The sequence below is a fragment of the Anomaloglossus baeobatrachus genome, chromosome 2 (assembly GCF_048569485.1).
Source record: "Anomaloglossus baeobatrachus isolate aAnoBae1 chromosome 2, aAnoBae1.hap1, whole genome shotgun sequence".
Lineage (NCBI taxonomy): Eukaryota > Metazoa > Chordata > Amphibia > Anura > Aromobatidae > Anomaloglossus > Anomaloglossus baeobatrachus.
Window position 1 is genome coordinate 255,706,808 of NC_134354.1, and position 18,596 is coordinate 255,725,403.

Genomic DNA, 18,596 nt, shown 5'->3' on the forward strand with positions numbered 1-18,596 from the left:
GAAGTGACTCGCGCTGTCAGCGGTGACGTCACTCAGGTTACCCACGGCCACAGCTGAATTCTCAATACAAACTGCTACAACAGATCCGTTTTTTTACCGGATCCGTTGCATCCGTTTTATCACAATCTGCGACGGATCCGTTGCATCAGGCACAAACCGGATTGTGCCTGACGGCAAAGAACTGATGTGTGAAAGTAGCCTTAGTCCATGCAATGATAAGTTCCTTATGCTAAAACAATAATTCCAAGTAAACAGCATGGAGCTGCAATATAAAGATCTTATCTTAGCAAAAATGGTATCAATAAAACATGTACTCACCCCAGGCAAAAACAGGTCCCCATACTGATTCATGGACCGAAAAATGGAAACGTTACAGTTCTTGGGGAAATTGTGATAACCCCACACTCAAATTTTTCCCCACTGAAATAATAAAAAAGAAACTTTGCATGTTCGGTGTCTCAGTAATACACCCTCACACCGAACTGGAAAATGTTGATGACGAGTCATTTTTACTGCATAATGAATTGTGTGAAATCGAAATTCAAAAAACAATGTTGGAGTTGAGCTTTCTATGCAGTAACTGCAGTTGCGCCCCCCCCCCCCTTTTTCCAGTACATTGTGTGGTAAAATGGATAGTCAACTCAACCCTCAAAAAATAAGCCCTCGTATGTTTTTGTGAATGGAAAAATAAGAATTTAAGGGTATCTGTCACCAGGTTTTTGCTACTTCATCTGAGAGCAGCATGTTGTAGGCAGAGAGATTCTGAAAGTAACCACATTTATCTGAGATCAGTGTGCAGCTTTTCCGACTTCATCTCAGAATTGAGTGTAGCAGAGCTGGGAGCTGTCCCCGCCCACACCCGACTCTCAATAGAGATTGTGCATTAACTGTGAGGTGTCAATCACAGCAGGGGGCGTGCCAGATTGGTCTGCAGGAGCTGAGGAGTCACACCAATGTTAAAGGGAACCTGCCAGGTGCAATATGGACCCAGAACCACGCGCAGTTCTGGGTGCATATTTCTAATCTTTGCCTAACAGTCTCTGTATCTAGTAGCAAACATAAACAGATCTGTAGAAAAAGTATTTCTAAAAATCCTTTATGACATTTACTAAGAGCGGGGACTAGTTACAAGGGCGTTAGTTCCTGCACTCATTCTGCCATCTTAGCATGTTAGCACGCCCACAAGGGCGTGCTAACATGCTATTCAATTCCCATTGCCTAACGCCATTGGCGGAGACACGCGAACCTGTGTTCGTTGTCACCGCATGAAACGCCAGACAGTGTTCCGATCATGCGCACGATTAAGCTGGGTGTAAGAGTCCCCACTTTAGAGAGGTCCTAGTGCTCATGACTGGAAATGCCGGGCTTCTGATCATGTGCACTGCCTGGTGTCTGATGCAGTGACAATGGACACAAGTGCACGTGTCAACACCGATGACGCTAGGCAATGGCCATTGAATACAGAGGCTAAGAGGGCGGAATGTGCGCAGGAACGAATGGCCTTGCGACTAGTCCCCTCTGCTCATTAGCATATCATAAAGAATCTTTAGAAATACTTTTTCTAAAGATCTCTTTATCTACGGTATGCTACTAGATACAGGGACAGTTAGGCAGGGATTAGAAATGTGCCCCCAGAACTGTTTGGATCTTGGTGCATAATGCACCTGACAGTCTCACTTTAATCACAGAGCAATAAACCCTTTAGGCTATGTGCCCACGCTGCGGAAAATGCGCGGATTTTGCCGCGGATTTCTCGCGGAAAAGCCGCGGATTTCCCGAAAATCTGCAGCTCAGGCACTTCCCAGCCATTTCTATGGCATTTTGGAAATGCTGTGCCCAAGCTGCGGATTTTTCCGCAGCGGATTTCGTGCGAATTTTGATCCTGAAATATCTGCAACATGTCAATTATTGTTGCGGATTTTCATCCGGATTTTGGCTTTAGAATTGGGGGAAAAAAAAAAATCTGCATCAAATCCGCTGCAATTCCGCGGCAAATCCGCACCTTTGAAAAGGTGTGGATTTTGCGGGAAAGCTGCGGATTTTGATGCAGAAAAATCCGCAGCTACTTTTTCCCGTGGACACATAGCCTTAGTATGAGTAAACGATAGCTGCTGTGCACACAGATAAGAAACACATATGTTTTTACTTTTTTAACCCTCGCAGCATGCTGCCCTCAGCTTACATTGCAAAATCCTGATGACAGATTCCCTTTAAGGTTTTTGGAAGAAAGGGAGGAAATAGCAAGAATGAAAATTTGCCTTGGTGGGAAGGGGTTAAGCATATCCACACAGATTAATACTTTTACTATTGTGTTTTCCATTGTGCTTTTTATCCCCCTTTGCTGTAGATACTGATAGAGTGCTGGCCTTCAGATGGAACAATACACGACAAGTAGCAATGGCTCACCAGAACAAATTGTGGTCCAGGCTGGGCAGATCCAGCAGCAACAGGTGAGATACTGAATTTGTTTTTAGTTGTATAATGTTGATATTGTTGGAAAGGAAAGGGTTAATGCCTCTAGGCCCGCCAAATCTTATCAGGTGTGTTAATTCTCATAAGAGCACACTGAAACCAAGACTTAAGCCCCCCCCCCCCGTTACATTTAACGACTTACCAGCGATCCCGAAAACGATGCGACCTGATAAGGATTGCTGGTTAGTCACTGGGAGGTCGCTGGTGAGATGTCACACAGTCAGACCTTAACAACGATGCAGTAACGATGAGCAACCTGTATAGGAGGTCATTGTTAGGTGTCAGACACTGTGATGCGTCCTGCACTAGCAGGACATCGCCTTTGAAGAAAATGGTCCCAACCATCAAGCAACGACTAGCGATCTCACAGCAGGGGCCTGATCGCTGGTAGGTGTCACACATAATGAGATCGCTGCTGCGTCACAGAAATGGTGACGTAGCAACGATCTCGTTAGCAATCTTGTTAGTGATCTCGTGTGTGACGGGGCCTTTAGTGAGGGGTGTGATTAAGCAGGGTGGATGCAGTGGAGTGTCTGTACTTACCATATTATGGAGCTTTGTATTCTGCTAATTGCTACAGTATCATGTAACAAACTGCTACATTTATGCATATGCTCATTCATAATGGCTATAAACAAAACATGCTTCATATGTACTTTGAAGAGCTTTGGAAATCACATGCTTGTGTATTTTCTTTTATTCTTGCTGGCCATAAAATGAATGCTAGAAACTCTTTAAGTTAGAGCTAGAATTGCGCTAAAAGTATAAACATATATGTCTGTATGTTAGTAGTAAGGATTCTAATGGAAATGGGATGTTCCGGCTGCACCTTTCACGACATATAACATAACATATAACATACAGTTATATCCTATGTCGAGTCCCTGACTTTGATGTGGGCTCGCGCGCTGAGCCTTTATCCTTCTCAACAGATGGGGCTCATCATTTCACGCTCCTTCGACGCTCCTTCCCCTGATTGTTTGGCGCCGATGGGTTGCCATGACAGTCAAAGGTCAGCTAAGGACTTCAGTGCTTGTCTTGACGGTTCAGTTATGAAAGCCAGCGTTTAGCTGGTTTTCATTTGAGGCTCTGTGCACATGTTGCGTCTTTCTTTTTTTTTTTTTTTTTTATGGTGCAGTTTGTTGCCCAATTCTGCATATCTATTATACCAGCAAAGTCGATGAGAATTCTGAAGTGGTATGTGCACGTTACTACTTTCATCCTTGCAGCAGTTTTGTGTGCAGAAAAAACAAACTGCACGTCAATTGTGGGTGCTTTTTTTTTTTTTTTTCCTTGCGTTGTTTTATTACTTCCAGCCAATGATTTTACACAAAAAAATGTATGGCACAAAACCGCATTTTTTTTTTTTCTTTTATTTGTGCATTTTCTGCCACAAGGTGCAGTTTTTGGTGCAGTAAATTTCTGCGACCAAAAACTCTTCGTGCGCATATACCCTAAGACGTGCTATACATAGTAGTGTTGATGCACTGCTATGCATAATACAAGCGATTGGATGATGGAAGGTTCTTTTAAGGAAATCAACCAGCAGGATTTTCATATACAGTGTGTCCACCCATATCCTGTCCATCACCATTGACTTGAGAACGGCGGCCGCTATAGGCATATAGAAGTGCTGTCTAGGTATAGTAAAGTAAACCACCTATAGTGCCACCTAGTGGAAAACAACAGAGTTAGCATTTTTATCTCTCAAATGGAACGAGATAGAGGAAAAAAGTGAAGTACAAAGTTGTAGGGCATTATCAATTCAATACGAATCAACACCTTGCATACAGAAATGCTATTATATGAAACCCATGACCCCCCCCCCCCCCCCAAAAAAAAAAAACAACATTGAATGTTGGTCACGCATATTGCACTCATTTAACTTTGATGCTCAAAGTGGCCACTGTCAGCTGCAATGCACATGTGGACTCTGGACAGCATACTGTATCTCGCTGCACGTTGTGCAATATGGTAGATGACACAATTGCACAAGCATCTGTGATACGTCGTCGTAGGTCCTGCAATGTTGGTGGAGGGGGTCGCATACACCTACTGTTTGATGTGACCTCACAGAAAGAAGTCCAATGGGGTCAGGTCAGGTGAGCGTGGAGGCCACTCCACGCAGCCACCATACCCAATGACTTGTAGTAAGGTCTCCATGAGGTATCGCTTCACGTCTGCAGCCTTGTGAGTTTTACACGTTCTAATCATAGCATAGCAACACTTTTTTTCTCTCTCGTTCCGTTATCGAAATAAAAATGCAAACTCCTTTTTTTTTTTTTCCACCAAGTAGCGCTATAAGTGGTTTCATTACGTAACGCATGGCTACTTTACTATACCTAGACACCACTTCTATGCCTATAGCTGCCGCCGTTCTCAAGTTAATGGCAGTGAACAGGATATGGGTGGACATACTGTATAAAGTAAAGCCAGTGCTATACTAGCACTAGGATGCTTAATGTAGGCATACCTTTTCTTCAGAGATTGGATGTTTTATTTCAGAAATATGTGCAAGTAAAGTTCCAGCAATGCACTATTATGTGATTGACCGGTGCAACAGAAAGGGAATATGTAGGTCGGGTCTATTCCCGCCCCTGTTTGCCTGCTTGGCCTTCCTCTCCCTCTTTTCTTCCCTTCGCTTCCCTCTCCGTCATAGACATTAATTTCGGGCACAGGCAGACAGAGACAGAAATAGATAGTAAGACCCGACCCACATATTCCCTTCCTGTTGCACCTGTCAGTCAAATAGCAGTGCGTTGCTGGAACTTTACTTGCACACATGTCAGCTGTATATTTCACACAGCCTGATACTAATGGCACAAGCATGGCTCCTGTTCCCTTGCCATTCTCTGGACACTGACATTAAAGGGGTTGTCCAGTGAAGCTAAATTTTCACCTATCGACAGGATAAGTGTTAACTCATAAATCTTTAGGCGTATAATTGATGGGATCTACAGCAATCAGCAAAATGGGGTACTTATTAACTTTCAGAATGGAGCAAATGTCTGATTACCGTTTCATTCATTCCCTATGTGGCTGTTGAGTTTTTTCAAGAGGTTCAATAGAGAATGAATGGAGCGGCGGTTGAGCATGTGCACTAAAAGATGACCCAATCTGCCAATTGTGGATCCTAGCCCTCACCTAGCTATAAGTTATCATCCATCCTGTGGACAAATGGTAACTTATCTTCAATAGACGTCCCATTTAAGTTCTGTTGAGGAAAGAAAACTGCAATTAATATGTAATAGTATGTCCATTTGTAGGAAGGGGTTAAACCTTTATTTGTTGTCTAGCCTTACTAGTGAAGATGTATGGTTGTAAATGTTTCTCTCCACATTGACCCCTGGTAAGCTCTGATGGTCAGGCTATGTCTTCTTGTTCCTCTCCCTTCTCAGCCTGGTGCAGTTACTGCTGTCCAGTTACAGACTGAGGCTCAGGTGGGGGCAGCCTCTGGACAGCAAGTGCAGACCCTCCAGGTAGTTGTGTCTGACGAATGCATGAGTGCTTCATGCAAATTGTCATTGCCTTCACGGTCTTGTGTATAAGCATGGCCACATTGTCTTCATATTTATTATCCAGTCTCTGTCTCCGTCGTCTTGTGCATGGAGTTGTACACGGCAGGCAGCATGGATTATGAGACTCTCGCTCTCGGATCTTGCATGACTCTGCTGTATTCATTCTCCCATTTTATAATGCTTTGTAATGTTCTGTGTTTGTATCGCCATAAAGAACCTTTTGTGTTTCCTGAAATGTCCAGATACCGTACAGCTTCTTTTTGTGGTCATTTCTTTATGGCTCTGAAAACATCTGTGATATGAGATTACTTTTTGGTGGCAAAGACCTATTTATGTAAATGAGGATAGCAAAGTGTCCTTATTTGAGGTTATATGTTCCTCCATTGTTAGCATTATACTTGTGTTTAATTTAATTCTCATTTGTAACACTTTACTTGCTCCATGCAGGTACAAGGACAGCCACTAATGGTCCAAGTCAGTGGGGGACAACTGATTACTTCTACTGGCCAACCAATTATGGTTCAGGCAATGGGTGGACAAGGTCAAACTCTTATGCAAGTCCCTGTATCTGGATCTCAAGGACTACAGCAGGTAGGTTTAATGGAATTTATTACTTCTGCAGCACAAAACTCTGATCACTAGGAGACGCCGCTGGTACAGTTCTATTATTGGGCTATGTTAGGAGGATATTTCTGCATACAATGAAAAGTTGTATAAATGTATGAAGGATACTTGGAAAACTTTTTTAAGGAGTTTTCCGGTCTACGACAAGTCTGAAGTCACTTTATTACTGTAGACTTGTGATTCCTCCCAGTGTGTGTTGTGAAGATTCTCCGGTATTACCATCGAGAATGGCGGTCACTTGACTGCAGTTATGTGATAAGCATACCTCATGCCAGAATCTGACTAGATTGTTTCTGCCTTGCACAATACACTTGCATAGAGCAATCCAGAAACAACCTAGTCAGATTCTGGCATGAGGTATGCTTATCACATAACTACAGTCACGTGACACCAAAGAATCCTCGTAGCGCACAGTGCAGGCTGTGAGGATTTACAAGTCTATAGTCACGTAGAGTGACTGCAAACTTGTCCTTTTAGTCTGGACAACCCCTTTAAGCCTATTCGAAAAACAACATTCCTCAATTGTATGTCAAATATATCATGTAAAAGAGCTCTCATTTTGGCTATTATTATGCTAACAGATACAACTGGTCCAGCCAGGGCAGATTCAGATCCAAGGAGGACAAGCTGTTCAGGTGCAAACACAGCAGGGTCAGCCCCAACAAATAATTATTCAACAACCACAGACTGCGGTTACAGCAGGACAGAGTCAGGTATGAAGTCTATTATTACTACTCTACAGCAGATTTCATTTTAAGTTTGGCTTTTATGTAGGGATCTATTCACGTGTGTCATTGCAGAGGTGGACATAGCAAACCCTATAAAGAAAATAGAAATACCAATGAATAAAATATACAAAGTTTATTGATACAATATAAAAAAAATATTTTATAAAAATGGCATGTTCGAAAGTAGTGAACAAACAGCACCACAAATAACGACACAGCAGAAGGACAAGGAGCAGCAAAAAATGTTTATATCACACAACACAATGTAGAAAGAAATACGAGGGGGTGCTGATAAGTCTTTGACTTTGTGATTTTTTTTTTGTTTCTATGGTAACCAATGTTACATCACATGAAAGCCTTATGTGTCTAATATATGTTTTCAAAATTTTGTGTTTGTTGCTTTTGGCAACAGTGTTCTACGCACGCGGGAAAGCAAAATGGCGGAGTATAATGTGATATTCACAGCAACTGAGAGCAGAGGAGCGATACAATTCTTGTTTCTACAAGTCAAGTCCACAAAGGATATTCATGGTGATATGTCGCAGACGTTGGGGGATCAATGCCTTTCATATTCCACAGGTAAGAACTGGGTTGCCAAATTTAAAATGGGCCACTTCAGCTCCAATGATGAGGAACTTTTTGGATGACCGAGAGTGGTTGTTATTCTGGACATCGTCGATGCTGTGCACAACCTCCTACTGGAGAATCAACGAATTTCAGCTGAAGCAATAGCTGACATCATGGGGACTTCCGTGAACATGTTTGTGTCCTTATCCATGAACATTTGGACATGAGGAAGCTATCTGCAAAGTGGGTCCCCAAATGTCTGACAACAGATCAGAGAAACATGCGAGTGAAAACTTCCCAGTCCATTTGTCAGCGTTTCCCGACTGATAAGATGTTCCTGGATCGACTGGTCACTGTGGATGAGACCTGGATTTATTTGTATGACCCTGAAAACAAGGAGCAGTCAAAAGAGTGGAGGCACAGTGGTTCTTCTCATCCAAAGAAGTTCAGGGTGCAAAAATCAGCCACTAAGGTGATGGCGTCTGTTCTGGGATAAGGAGGGCGTGCTGCTACTGGACTACCTTCAAAAGGGTTCCACCATCAATGCAAGGTATTACATTGAACTTTTGGACAAATTGAAGGAAGCTCTGAAGGCCAAAAGGCACGGCAAGCTGTCCAAAGGAATCTTGTTCCTGCCAGACAATGCCTCCGCTCACACTGCACAAGCGACCATGGCAAAACTTGGCTTCCAGCTGGTTGACCACCCACCTTATTCACCAGATCTAGCTCCCTCCGACTATCATCTGTTTCCAAACCTGAAGAAACACCTCAAGGGTACCAAATTTCACATAATTTCTGATGCCATGGCTACTATGGATGCCTGGTTTGAGGCACAACCAAAATCCTTCTTTTTGCTAGGCTTGCAGAACTTGGAATACTGATGTAAGAAGTGTGTTGACATCAGTGGAGACTATGTGGAATAAATGTAAAGTTTCATCATCCTATCTCGTTTCTTTCTAGGTAAAGCAAAAGACTTATCAGCAGCCCCTCGTATATGGCTATGGTAGTGTCCATTAAAGGGAATATAAAATGCCCATAAAGTGCATAGAAATGACGTAGCCACTATATGTCAAAAATACAATGGTGTGTATAAAAATTTTTTAGCTGATCAAAAAAAAAAAAAAAAAATATATATATATATATATATGTTACAATCAGATGCTCCCAGGCCACAATGTATAAATGCAAGTATATTTGCCATATGAGAAATCAATATGTTAACCTGTGACAGATAAACTGCTCAGGAGGTAAAAATGGCAGAGTACACAGATATATTTGGCTATGGACAGTGTCCCTAAAAGAGTATACATAAAATCCATAAAGTGCATGCAAATGGCATAGCCATTATATATCAAAAATACAATGGTGTGTGTATAATATTTGGCTTATCAAAAAGAATAATCAATCAGATACTCCCAGGCCAATGTATAAGTACAAATGCAAAAAAATTAAAATAAAAATAGATACTAATAAAATGTAATATGCCCCATCCTTGCTTGGCCCCTTGTAGCAATGTGCCCCATCCTTTATTAATGTCCTCATTCAGGTCCCCTTCTTGTCCCCTACGCATATTATGCCGTTCACATACACAAAAAAAATTATTCTCACCTGTCCTCCGTTCCTGTGGTTCCTCTTAGGCCAGGATCACATTTGCGGGTGACTCTCACATCACCCGGCACGGCGCACACTCTCCTGACAGGACCAGGTCGACTGCATGTATTTCTATGCAGCTGAGACGCTCGTGTCTAGAGAGTGTGCGGGGTGATGTGATGCGAGACTAAATCTGTTCTTGCTGATTGCTGCAGGTGCACGAAACCGTCGCTGGCGTCTGACATCATCGCTTTGCTGCAGTTGAAGGCTTTGCGGCCGCAAAGCAGTCAACTGTAGTAAAGCGATGACAGCAGACGATAGGGTAGATGCTACAATGCATGGGCTCCTTCCTGGTATGATACGGCGGCCTCGTGCTGCGATCACGGAGTGGGTCTGTGTGCCTGCGGTCAGAAAGAAGTCGGTAAGGGACAGCGCTGGAACGGAGGACAGGTGAGAATTTTGTGGAGTGTTTTTTTTGTTTGTTTTTTTACCTCGAGTATAAGCTGAGGGGGGGGGGGGGGCGTTTTCGGCTGAAAAACTCGGCTTATACTCGAGTATATGCGGAAAGCTGCTGAAGAGGTAGACATGGCAGAGTACACAAGACAGGCAGCGCACCACAATATATAGAAAGAAACAATGTCCAAAGTCAATGGTGTATACCTGATGTCATGATCCACCGCTGCTGTGCCGACACCAGCACCCTACACGTGTTTCGGTATGTGGCCTCATCAGGGGGTTGTGTTGGCTTTTGTGTAGGGGTTTATTCACATGTTATAGCAGAGGTAGACACACTATTGGTGCTACCAGTGCAACTGTACGCGGGCCTTAGAGGTCAGGGGGCCCACTTCACCTTCATAGCAGGTGGAATTGTGCATTATGAATTGGACTGCAAAGTGCCCATATACTTGTTCTTGCACAAGTGCCCTCTGCTATGTCCATCACTGTGTTGGAGGCTCCTTTGTTTCAGATCCAGACAAAATATTCCGTTGTGCTACGTAATTTTGTCTGACAAAAAGCCAGGATTTGTGATAGAAAGTCAGTGGGGTTCATCAAGCCCTGGTGTGTCTCCAACAAACCTGTAATATTGTTGTTCTACTCCTGGGACTGAACAGAACAATAGAATTAGAGAAATATTGATGTAAATGGTCTTTGGACTGTAACATCATCTGCAATTATTATTTCCATCCAGAATCAGCAGCAGATTGCGGTGCAGGGTCAGCAGGTTGCACAAACGGCGGAAGGACAAACCATTGTATACCAGCCAGTAAATGCTGATGGTACAATTCTACAACAAGGTAATACAAATCTTGCCATTAGGGTGCCCACTTTTATATTTTCCGCTTTCACTGTGATTGTGCACATTGCTTCTCTAACCATGCAAATTGCCAGCTTTGTTTCCGGTGACTGTTCATCTGTGTGGAAAATGTGCCATCTTTGCTACTCTTCTTGTCCATGGTGAACACACTAGAGGTTCCCAGGAATTAATTATGTGACCTCCCTTTCTTTGTCCCTCTGTTTCTCGTTTTGTGTTATTTCCTAAAGTGACAGTCCCTGTTACAGGAATGATTACCATACCGGCCGCCAGCTTGGCAGGGGCCCAGATTGTGCAAGCCGGAGGAAACACCAATACAACGAATAGTAGCCAGGGAACAGTGACGGTTACTCTGCCAGTAACGGGAAATGTGATGAATTCTGGGGGCATGGTGATGGTATGTACTAGGATGTCATTCTAATTTGTCTCCTACAGCTGGTGTCTATCTTGCTTATTAATAATCTTCTGTGTATTTAGATGGTTCCTGGTGCAGGTTCTGTGCCTGCTCTGCAAAGAATCCCGCTGCCAGGAGCCGAGATGCTGGAGGAGGAACCATTATATGTAAATGCCAAGCAATATCATCGAATTTTGAAGAGGCGTCAGGCCCGTGCTAAATTGGAGGCTGAGGGAAAAATCCCCAAGGAGAGGAGAGTGAGTAGTTATGTGTAGAAGGCTGCTAATGACGATAGAAATATTGCGCATACAATCATTCCCTATGAGGTAGGACTCTTAATACTGGATGTTTCCATACTACATTTTCACCTCTACAGGATACAAAAATATTTGAGATCTGGTGTTTCCCACCTCTAGAAATCCCAGCGGATCCTATTTTGTGGAAGTGGGCAGTGGTAGCAACATTAAGATTGGATGAATATGTGCCTGACTCATTCCATTGAAATCTGTGGGTATTCGGGAAGCAGTTTACAACCAGTATGGTCCCGGAAGGAGGATCCCTATAAATATCTGAAACATGGACGCTCTTTTACGGGCAGCTCTTTGGAGACACCGTAGTTACAAGTTGATTACAACCTGAAACAAATGCAAAAGTACTGCAGTATGGTGTATGAGCAATCAGATTTGTAGAATTATTTTATTACGAAGAAATCTAAAAAAGCAAGTTACATCATTGGTATTGCCAGTTCCATATTGTCAGAATCTTATCGTTTCTTCATCGTTCCTTATGGGAGACCCAGACCATGGGTGTATAGCTTCTGCCTCCGGAGGACACACAAAGTACTACACTAAAAAGTGTAGCTCCTCCCTCCTAGCATATACACCCCCTGGATAACCAAATATAGCCAGTTCAATGCTTTGTGTTCAGGAGGCACACATCCACACATGCATTCTCATCTGATTTTGATTTTAAAGAGTTTGAAGAAAAGCGGGTCCAAGCCTGGACTCCCGGCATGTCCCTTCTCACCCCACTGTGTCGGCGGTGTTGTTAAGGTTGATTTCAAGGCTGGAGCCTTACATGCCGCGCTCCTTCACCATCCCTCGGGCTCTGGCTTGAAGTGGGAGCCAGCACGGTTCTCACTGCTTTGCAGGAGACCGGTCTCCATCCGCAACCCTTTTCAGGACCCTGCCGGACGGAGCACTCATCCCTCAGGGACCTGGCCCTGCGTCTCACAAGCTAAGTATTGAGACGTTATTGTCAGGGGGGTCCCTTGCACTTTAATGTTGGGGAGAGTGTGTTATGTAACCTTTGTGACATTTCCGTCCGGTTCTCCGGTTTTCACCAGAGAACCGCGCCGAGGGTGCCTGAGCGCCGGCCGCATTGTAAAATTTAGGCCCCGGCTTCGGCTGCCGCCTACTTTCGTTTTCACTGTCCCTGCATGTCAGTCATGCAGAGGGACAGTGCGGCGCCGCCCACCGGCCGTTCAGCACAGGGGAGGACACTCCTCTCTGAGGAGATGTTTCCCTCCCCTGTATATCTCCTTGGCCCTCCGGTTCCCGCTCTTGGACTAGGCCCCGCCCCCCCTCCTGACTCCGGCGCCATTTTATCAGCATTCTCACAGTGATCGGCGCTGGCTGCTGCATCTCTGCAACCTGTCTGGGGGTCCGAGCTGTGGGATCCGGAGGGCACACAAAACGGTCTGGTAAGCCACAACCTCTGGTTGTGGACCTTCTTTCTGAAGGAGTGTGTTCTTTACTGCAGAGCCTCCACCTCAGCAGCATGTCTCACACTAGGAGCAAGGCTGCAAGGCTGTACTCAATATGCACTGCATGTAAGCTCGTACTGCCTGAACCGAGCACATATCCTCATTGTGATGCCTGCTCTAACATGGTGGTGCCTCAGCCTGGAGTCTCCCCAGTGGTCCCTCCGGCTGCTCCGGCCCCGGTGGCTGAACCCCCGGCTTGGGTAGAATTGTTTTCTAAGTCTATCTCCCAGTCCTTCGCCGACTCCATGGGACAGCTGTCCCGGACTCTGCTGACTATGCATCAGCCCCCTTCTCAGGGCGCCTCTGCTGCTTCGGCTCGCTCTGCAGAGCTCACAGAGGATTCTTCATCTGCTCCCAGACCCCGTCCTCCTAAAAGGAGACGCAGGGTCCCCTCTCCTTCCGCGTCCCGCGGCTCCGATTCACGAGCCGACTCGCAGGACGAGGAGGATGTCTTTACTGGGGGCTCGGACGCTACCTCCATGTGCCCCATTGATCTGACCGAGGGTGATGCAGATGTGAGTGATTTGATTGCGTCCATTAATTCTGTACTGGACCTCAATCCGCCAGTATCAGAGGAGCAACCCTCTCTGGCAGAAAAGCACCAGTTTACCTTGCCTAAGAGAACAAGGAGTGTGTTCTTTAACCACTCCAGTTTTCAAGCCACTGTGTCCAAGCCCAGAGCCTGTCCTGACAAACGCTTCCCAAAGCGTGGTTCTGATGACCGTTTTCCTTTTCCACCAGAGGTGGTCAAGGAGTGGGCTCACTCACCAAAGGTAGACCCTCCGGTGTCTAGACTCTCAGCCCGGACAGTTGTATCTGTGGCTGATGGCACCTCACTTAAGGATCCCACTGACCGCCAGGTTGACCTCCTGGCCAAGTCTGTCTATGAGGCGACAGGGGCCTCGTTCTCCCCATACTTTGCAGCAGTGTGGGCTCTCAAAGCCATCTCTGCTTCCCTAGAGGAGATGCATTCCCTCACTAGGGACTCTATGCCTGAATTGGTTGCATTAACTTCCCAGGCTTCAGCCTACGCCATGTCTGCCATACTGGAGGCCTCTCACCGCACTGCGGTGGCCTCCGCTAATTCCCTCGCTATCCGCAGGATCTTGTGGCTTCGAGAGTGGAAGGCAGATGCTTCCTCAAAGAAGTACCTTGCTGGGCTCCCATTTGCTGGGTCCAGGCTGTTCGGTGAACAACTGGATGAAATTATTAAGGAGGCTACTGGCGGGAAGAGTACTTCCTTGCCACACACTAAAACCAGGAAACCTGTCCAGGGCAAGAACCAGTCGAGGTTTCGTTCCTTTCGTTCCTCTAACTGGTCGTCCTCTAAGCCCTCGGCCTCGTCCACTAACTCAGCCAAGGACCAGAAGCCCACCTGGCGCAAGAAGCCGCGTCCACAAAAGTCCGCAGGAGCTGCTGCCACCAAGGCAGCCTCCTCTTGACTATCTGGCCGAGCCAGCAACGTCCTTGGTCGGTGGCAGGCTCTCCCACTTTGGCGACGTGTGGTTTCAACACGTCTCCGATCAGTGGGTGCGGGATATCATCTCCCACGGCTACAGGATAGAGTTCTCTTCCAGCCCGCCAAACAGATTTTTTTTCTATCAACTCACCCCTGCTCCAAGCCCGCCGCCTTCTCTCAGGCCGTGGCATCCTTGCAGGCCAACGGAGTAATTGTACCGGTTCCCGCCAGGGAACGGTTCAGAGGTTTCTACTCAAATCTCTTCCTAGTCCCCAAAAAGGACGGTTCCTTCCGGCCCATCCTGGATCTCAAGCTTCTCAACAAGCATGTTCAGGTGCGGCATTTTCGCATGGAGTCTCTGCGATCAGTCATTGCCTCAATGACCCAAGGAGATTTCCTGGCATCCATCGACATCAGAGATGCCTATCTGCATGTGCCAATAGCAGTTTCACACCAGCGTTGGCTACGTTTTGCAATCGGAGAGGAACATTTCCAATTCGTGGCTCTCCCCTTCGGGTTAGCCACGGCCCCTCGAGTATTTACCAAGGTCATGGCAGCAGTGGTTGCGGTTCTGCACCTCCAGGGGTTGGCAGTGATTCCTTACCTGGACGACCTTCTTGTCAAGGCTTCATCCAGTGCAGACTGTCAGCGGAGTGTCTCGCTCACTCTCGCCACTCTTGTTCAATTCGGGTGGCTTGTCAATCTGCCCAAGTCCACTCTGACCCCGACCCAAAAACTCACGTACCTAGGGATGCAATTCGAGACTCTGCTGGCACTTGTCAAGCTGCCCTTAGTCAAACAGCAGTCCCTCCATCTGGCGGTGCGCTCTCTGTTGAGGCCCCGCCGTCATTCCATCAGGCACCTTATGCAGGTGCTGGGTCAGATGGTGGCGTTAATGGAAGCGGTTCCCTTTGCCCAGTTCCATCTGCGTCCTCTGCAGCTGGACATTCTCCGCTGTTGGGACAAGCGGACTTCTTCCTTGCACAGGTTGGTGGCTCTGTCGCCACAGACCAGGAGCTCTCTTCAGTGGTGGCTTCGACCCCTCTCTCTGTCTCAGGGACGCTCCTTCCTGACCCCGTCCTGGGTGATCCTCACCACGGATGCCAGTCTATCCGGCTGGGGAGCAGTATTTCTCCACCACCGAGCACAGGGCACTTGGACTCCGTCCGAATCAGCCTTCTTGATCAATGTGCTGGAAATCAGAGCTGTGCTCTTAGCTCTCGTAGCCTTTCACCACCTGTTGGCGGGCAAGCACATCCGAGTCCAGTCAGACAACGCGACAGCAGTTGCCTACATCAATCACCAGGGCGGGACTCGCAGCCGCCTGGCAATGTTGGAGGTTCAACGCATCCTTCAGTGGACGGAGGACTCCAAGTCCACCATATCCGCAGTCCACATCCCAGGCGTAGAAAACTGGGAGGCAGATTATCTCAGCCGTCAAACCGTGGACAACGGCGAGTGGGCTCTGCATCCGGCAGTGTTCCGGTCGATCTGCCGCAAGTGGGGCTCTCCGGAAGTGGATCTAATGGCATCCCGGCACAACAACAAGGTCCCGGTTTACGTGGCTCGCTCCCACGATCCTCAGGCCTTTGCAGCGGACGCGCTGGTTCAGGATTGGTCCCAGTTCCGTCTGTCTTACGTGTTTCCCCCTCTAGTTCTCTTGCCCAGAGTCCTGCGCAAGATCAGAATGGAGGGCCGTCGGGTCATACTCATTGCTCCAGACTGGCCCAGACGAGCTTGGTACCCTGACCTGCTCCGTCTGTCCGTAGAGGTGCCGTGGCATCTCCCGGACCGCCCAGACCTTCTCTCACAAGGTCCGTTTTTCCGCCAGAATTCTGCAGCTCTCAGATTGACGGCGTGGCTCTCGAGTCCTGGATCCTGACGGCTTCCGGCATTCCTCCCGAAGTCATCTCCACTATGACTTAGGCTCGGAAGTCTTCCTCGGCCAAAATTTACCACAGGACTTGGAGAATTTTCCTGTCCTGGTGTCGTTCTTCCGGCCATGCCCCTTGGCCTTTTACCCTGCCGACCCTTCTGTCCTTACTGCAGTCTGGTCTGCAGCTAGGACTATCCCTCAATTCCCTCAAGGGACAGGTCTCGGCTCTGTCAGTGTTGTTCCAGCGGCGTATCGCCCGGCTGGCTCAGGTGCGCACCTTCATGCAGGGCGCATCTCACATCATTCCGCCTTACCGGTGGCCTCTGGATCCCTGGGACCTTAATCTGGTCCTCACGGCCTTGCAGAAACCCCCTTTTGAGCCACTTAGGGAGGTTTCTATGTCTCGTCTTTCACAGAAAGTGGTCTTTCTAGTGGCCATAACTTCCCTTAGGAGAGTCTCTGATTTGGCTGCGCTCTCTTCGGAGTCACCTTTTTTGGTTTTTCATCAAGACAAGGTGGTTCTCCGTCCGACTCCGGACTTTCTTCCTAAGGTGGTATCTCCTTTCCACCTTAACCAGGACATTACCGTTCCTTCCTTTTGTCCGGCTCCTGTTCATCGCTTTGAAAAAGCGTTGCATACTCTGGATCTGGTGCGGGCGCTCCGGATCTATGTGTCTCGCACCGCTGCTCTTAGGCGGTGCACCTCTCTTTTTGTACTGACCACTGGTCGGCGTAAGGGCCTCTCGGCTTCTAAGCCGACCCTAGCTCGTTGGATTAGGTCGGCCATTTCCGATGCCTACCAGTGTACTCAAGTGCCTCCCCCGCCGGGGATCAAGGCACACTCGACCAGAGCTGTCGGTGCCTCTTGGGCTTTCAGGCACCAGGCTACGGCTCAGCAGGTCTGTCAGGCTGCCACTTGGTCCAGTCTGCATACCTTTTCGAAGCACTACCAAGTGCATGCTCATGCTTCGGCAGATGCGAGCTTGGGCAGACGCATCCTTCAGGTGGCTGTCGCCCATTTGTGAAGTTAGGTTTCGCCTACTTCTCAGTTTTCTGTTTATTCCCACCCATTGACTGCTTTGAGACGTCCCATGGTCTGGGTCTCCCATAAGGAACGATGAAGAAAAAGAGAATTTTGTTTACTTACCTTAAATTCTTTTTCTTATAGTTCCGACATGGGAGACCCAGCACCCTCCCTGTTGCCTGTTGGCAGTTTTCTTGTTCCGTGTGTTTTCACCGACTGTTGTTGTAGACAGAGGTTCCGGTTGTTCCGGGTTTTGCTCTATCTCTACTTGTGGGTGGATGTCCTCCTTCAGCTTTTGCACTAAACTGGCTATATTTGGTTATCCAGGGGGTGTATATGCTAGGAGGGAGGAGCTACACTTTTTAGTGTAGTACTTTGTGTGTCCTCCGGAGGCAGAAGCTAAACACCCATGGTCTGGGTCTCCCATGTCGGAACTATAAGAAAAAGAATTTACGGTAAGTAAACAAAATTCTATTTTTTAAGACTTTGTAATTTTTCTTCAAGCCACAATTGTTCATGCTATTCTTGTCTTTAAAAAACAAAACAAAAACAAAACTGCATTAGCAGCGATCAGACAATCTATACCTGGCAAAATCATACAAACAACCTAACTAACAAACCACACAGCTTTAACCCTTTACCGCTGAAGCTTGTTTTCACCTTCCTGAGCAAGCCAAATTTCACTGTCACTTTGAGGTAATAACTCTGGAACGCTTCAACAATTTATCGTGACATATTGTACTTCATTTTAGTGGTAAATTTAGTTTGAAACTATTAACATTTATTTGTGAAAATATCTGAATTTTAATGAAAATTTGGTACTTTTTTAATTCTTGTGCTCTTAAGCCAGAGAGTTACTTTCCACATGTCTACTTTTACATCTGCATCTTTTTAGGACATAACTTTATTTTGTTAGAAGGGTTAAACATTTATCACCAATTTCTCAATTTTCAACAAAATTTACAAAATCATTTTTCTTAAGCCCCTTCACCCTCCGGCGATTTTTCGTTTTTCCTCCCCTTCCTCCAAGAAGGATAACTTTTTTTTATTTTTCCATCAATAATGAAGGCTTGTTTTTTGTGGAACGTGTTCTACTTTTGAATGAAACCATAAGTTTTACCGTATATTGTACTGGAAAATGGGGGAAAAAATTCCAAGTGCGGTGAAATTGCAAAAAAAGTGCAATTGTCAATTGTTTTTGGCGTCTTTTATTTGCCACGTTCACTATATAGTAACACTTTGAAAAAGAAGGTAATGAGGGCACCAC

The 18,596-nt window shown here is 46.4% G+C and overlaps 1 protein-coding gene across 7 annotated transcripts in view; it reads left to right on the forward strand.

Moving 5' to 3' along the window:
* Positions 1-18,596, forward strand: part of NFYA (nuclear transcription factor Y subunit alpha) — a 69,354-nt gene that overhangs the window by 41,120 nt on the left and 9,638 nt on the right. For 3 of the 7 annotated variants that reach the window (XM_075335762.1, XM_075335763.1, XM_075335764.1), the window contains exons 2-8: positions 2,348-2,450; positions 5,871-5,954; positions 6,438-6,581; positions 7,196-7,327; positions 10,689-10,794; positions 11,042-11,208; positions 11,289-11,462. In XM_075335762.1, the coding sequence (XP_075191877.1) occupies positions 2,373-2,450; positions 5,871-5,954; positions 6,438-6,581; positions 7,196-7,327; positions 10,689-10,794; positions 11,042-11,208; positions 11,289-11,462 (885 nt within the window). In that variant the 5' untranslated portion in view covers positions 2,348-2,372. The remainder of the gene's footprint in view (positions 1-2,347; positions 2,451-5,870; positions 5,955-6,437; positions 6,582-7,195; positions 7,328-10,688; positions 10,795-11,041; positions 11,209-11,288; positions 11,463-18,596) is intronic. The other 4 variants (XM_075335767.1, XM_075335765.1, XM_075335768.1 and 1 more) reach the window with 4 other exon arrangements.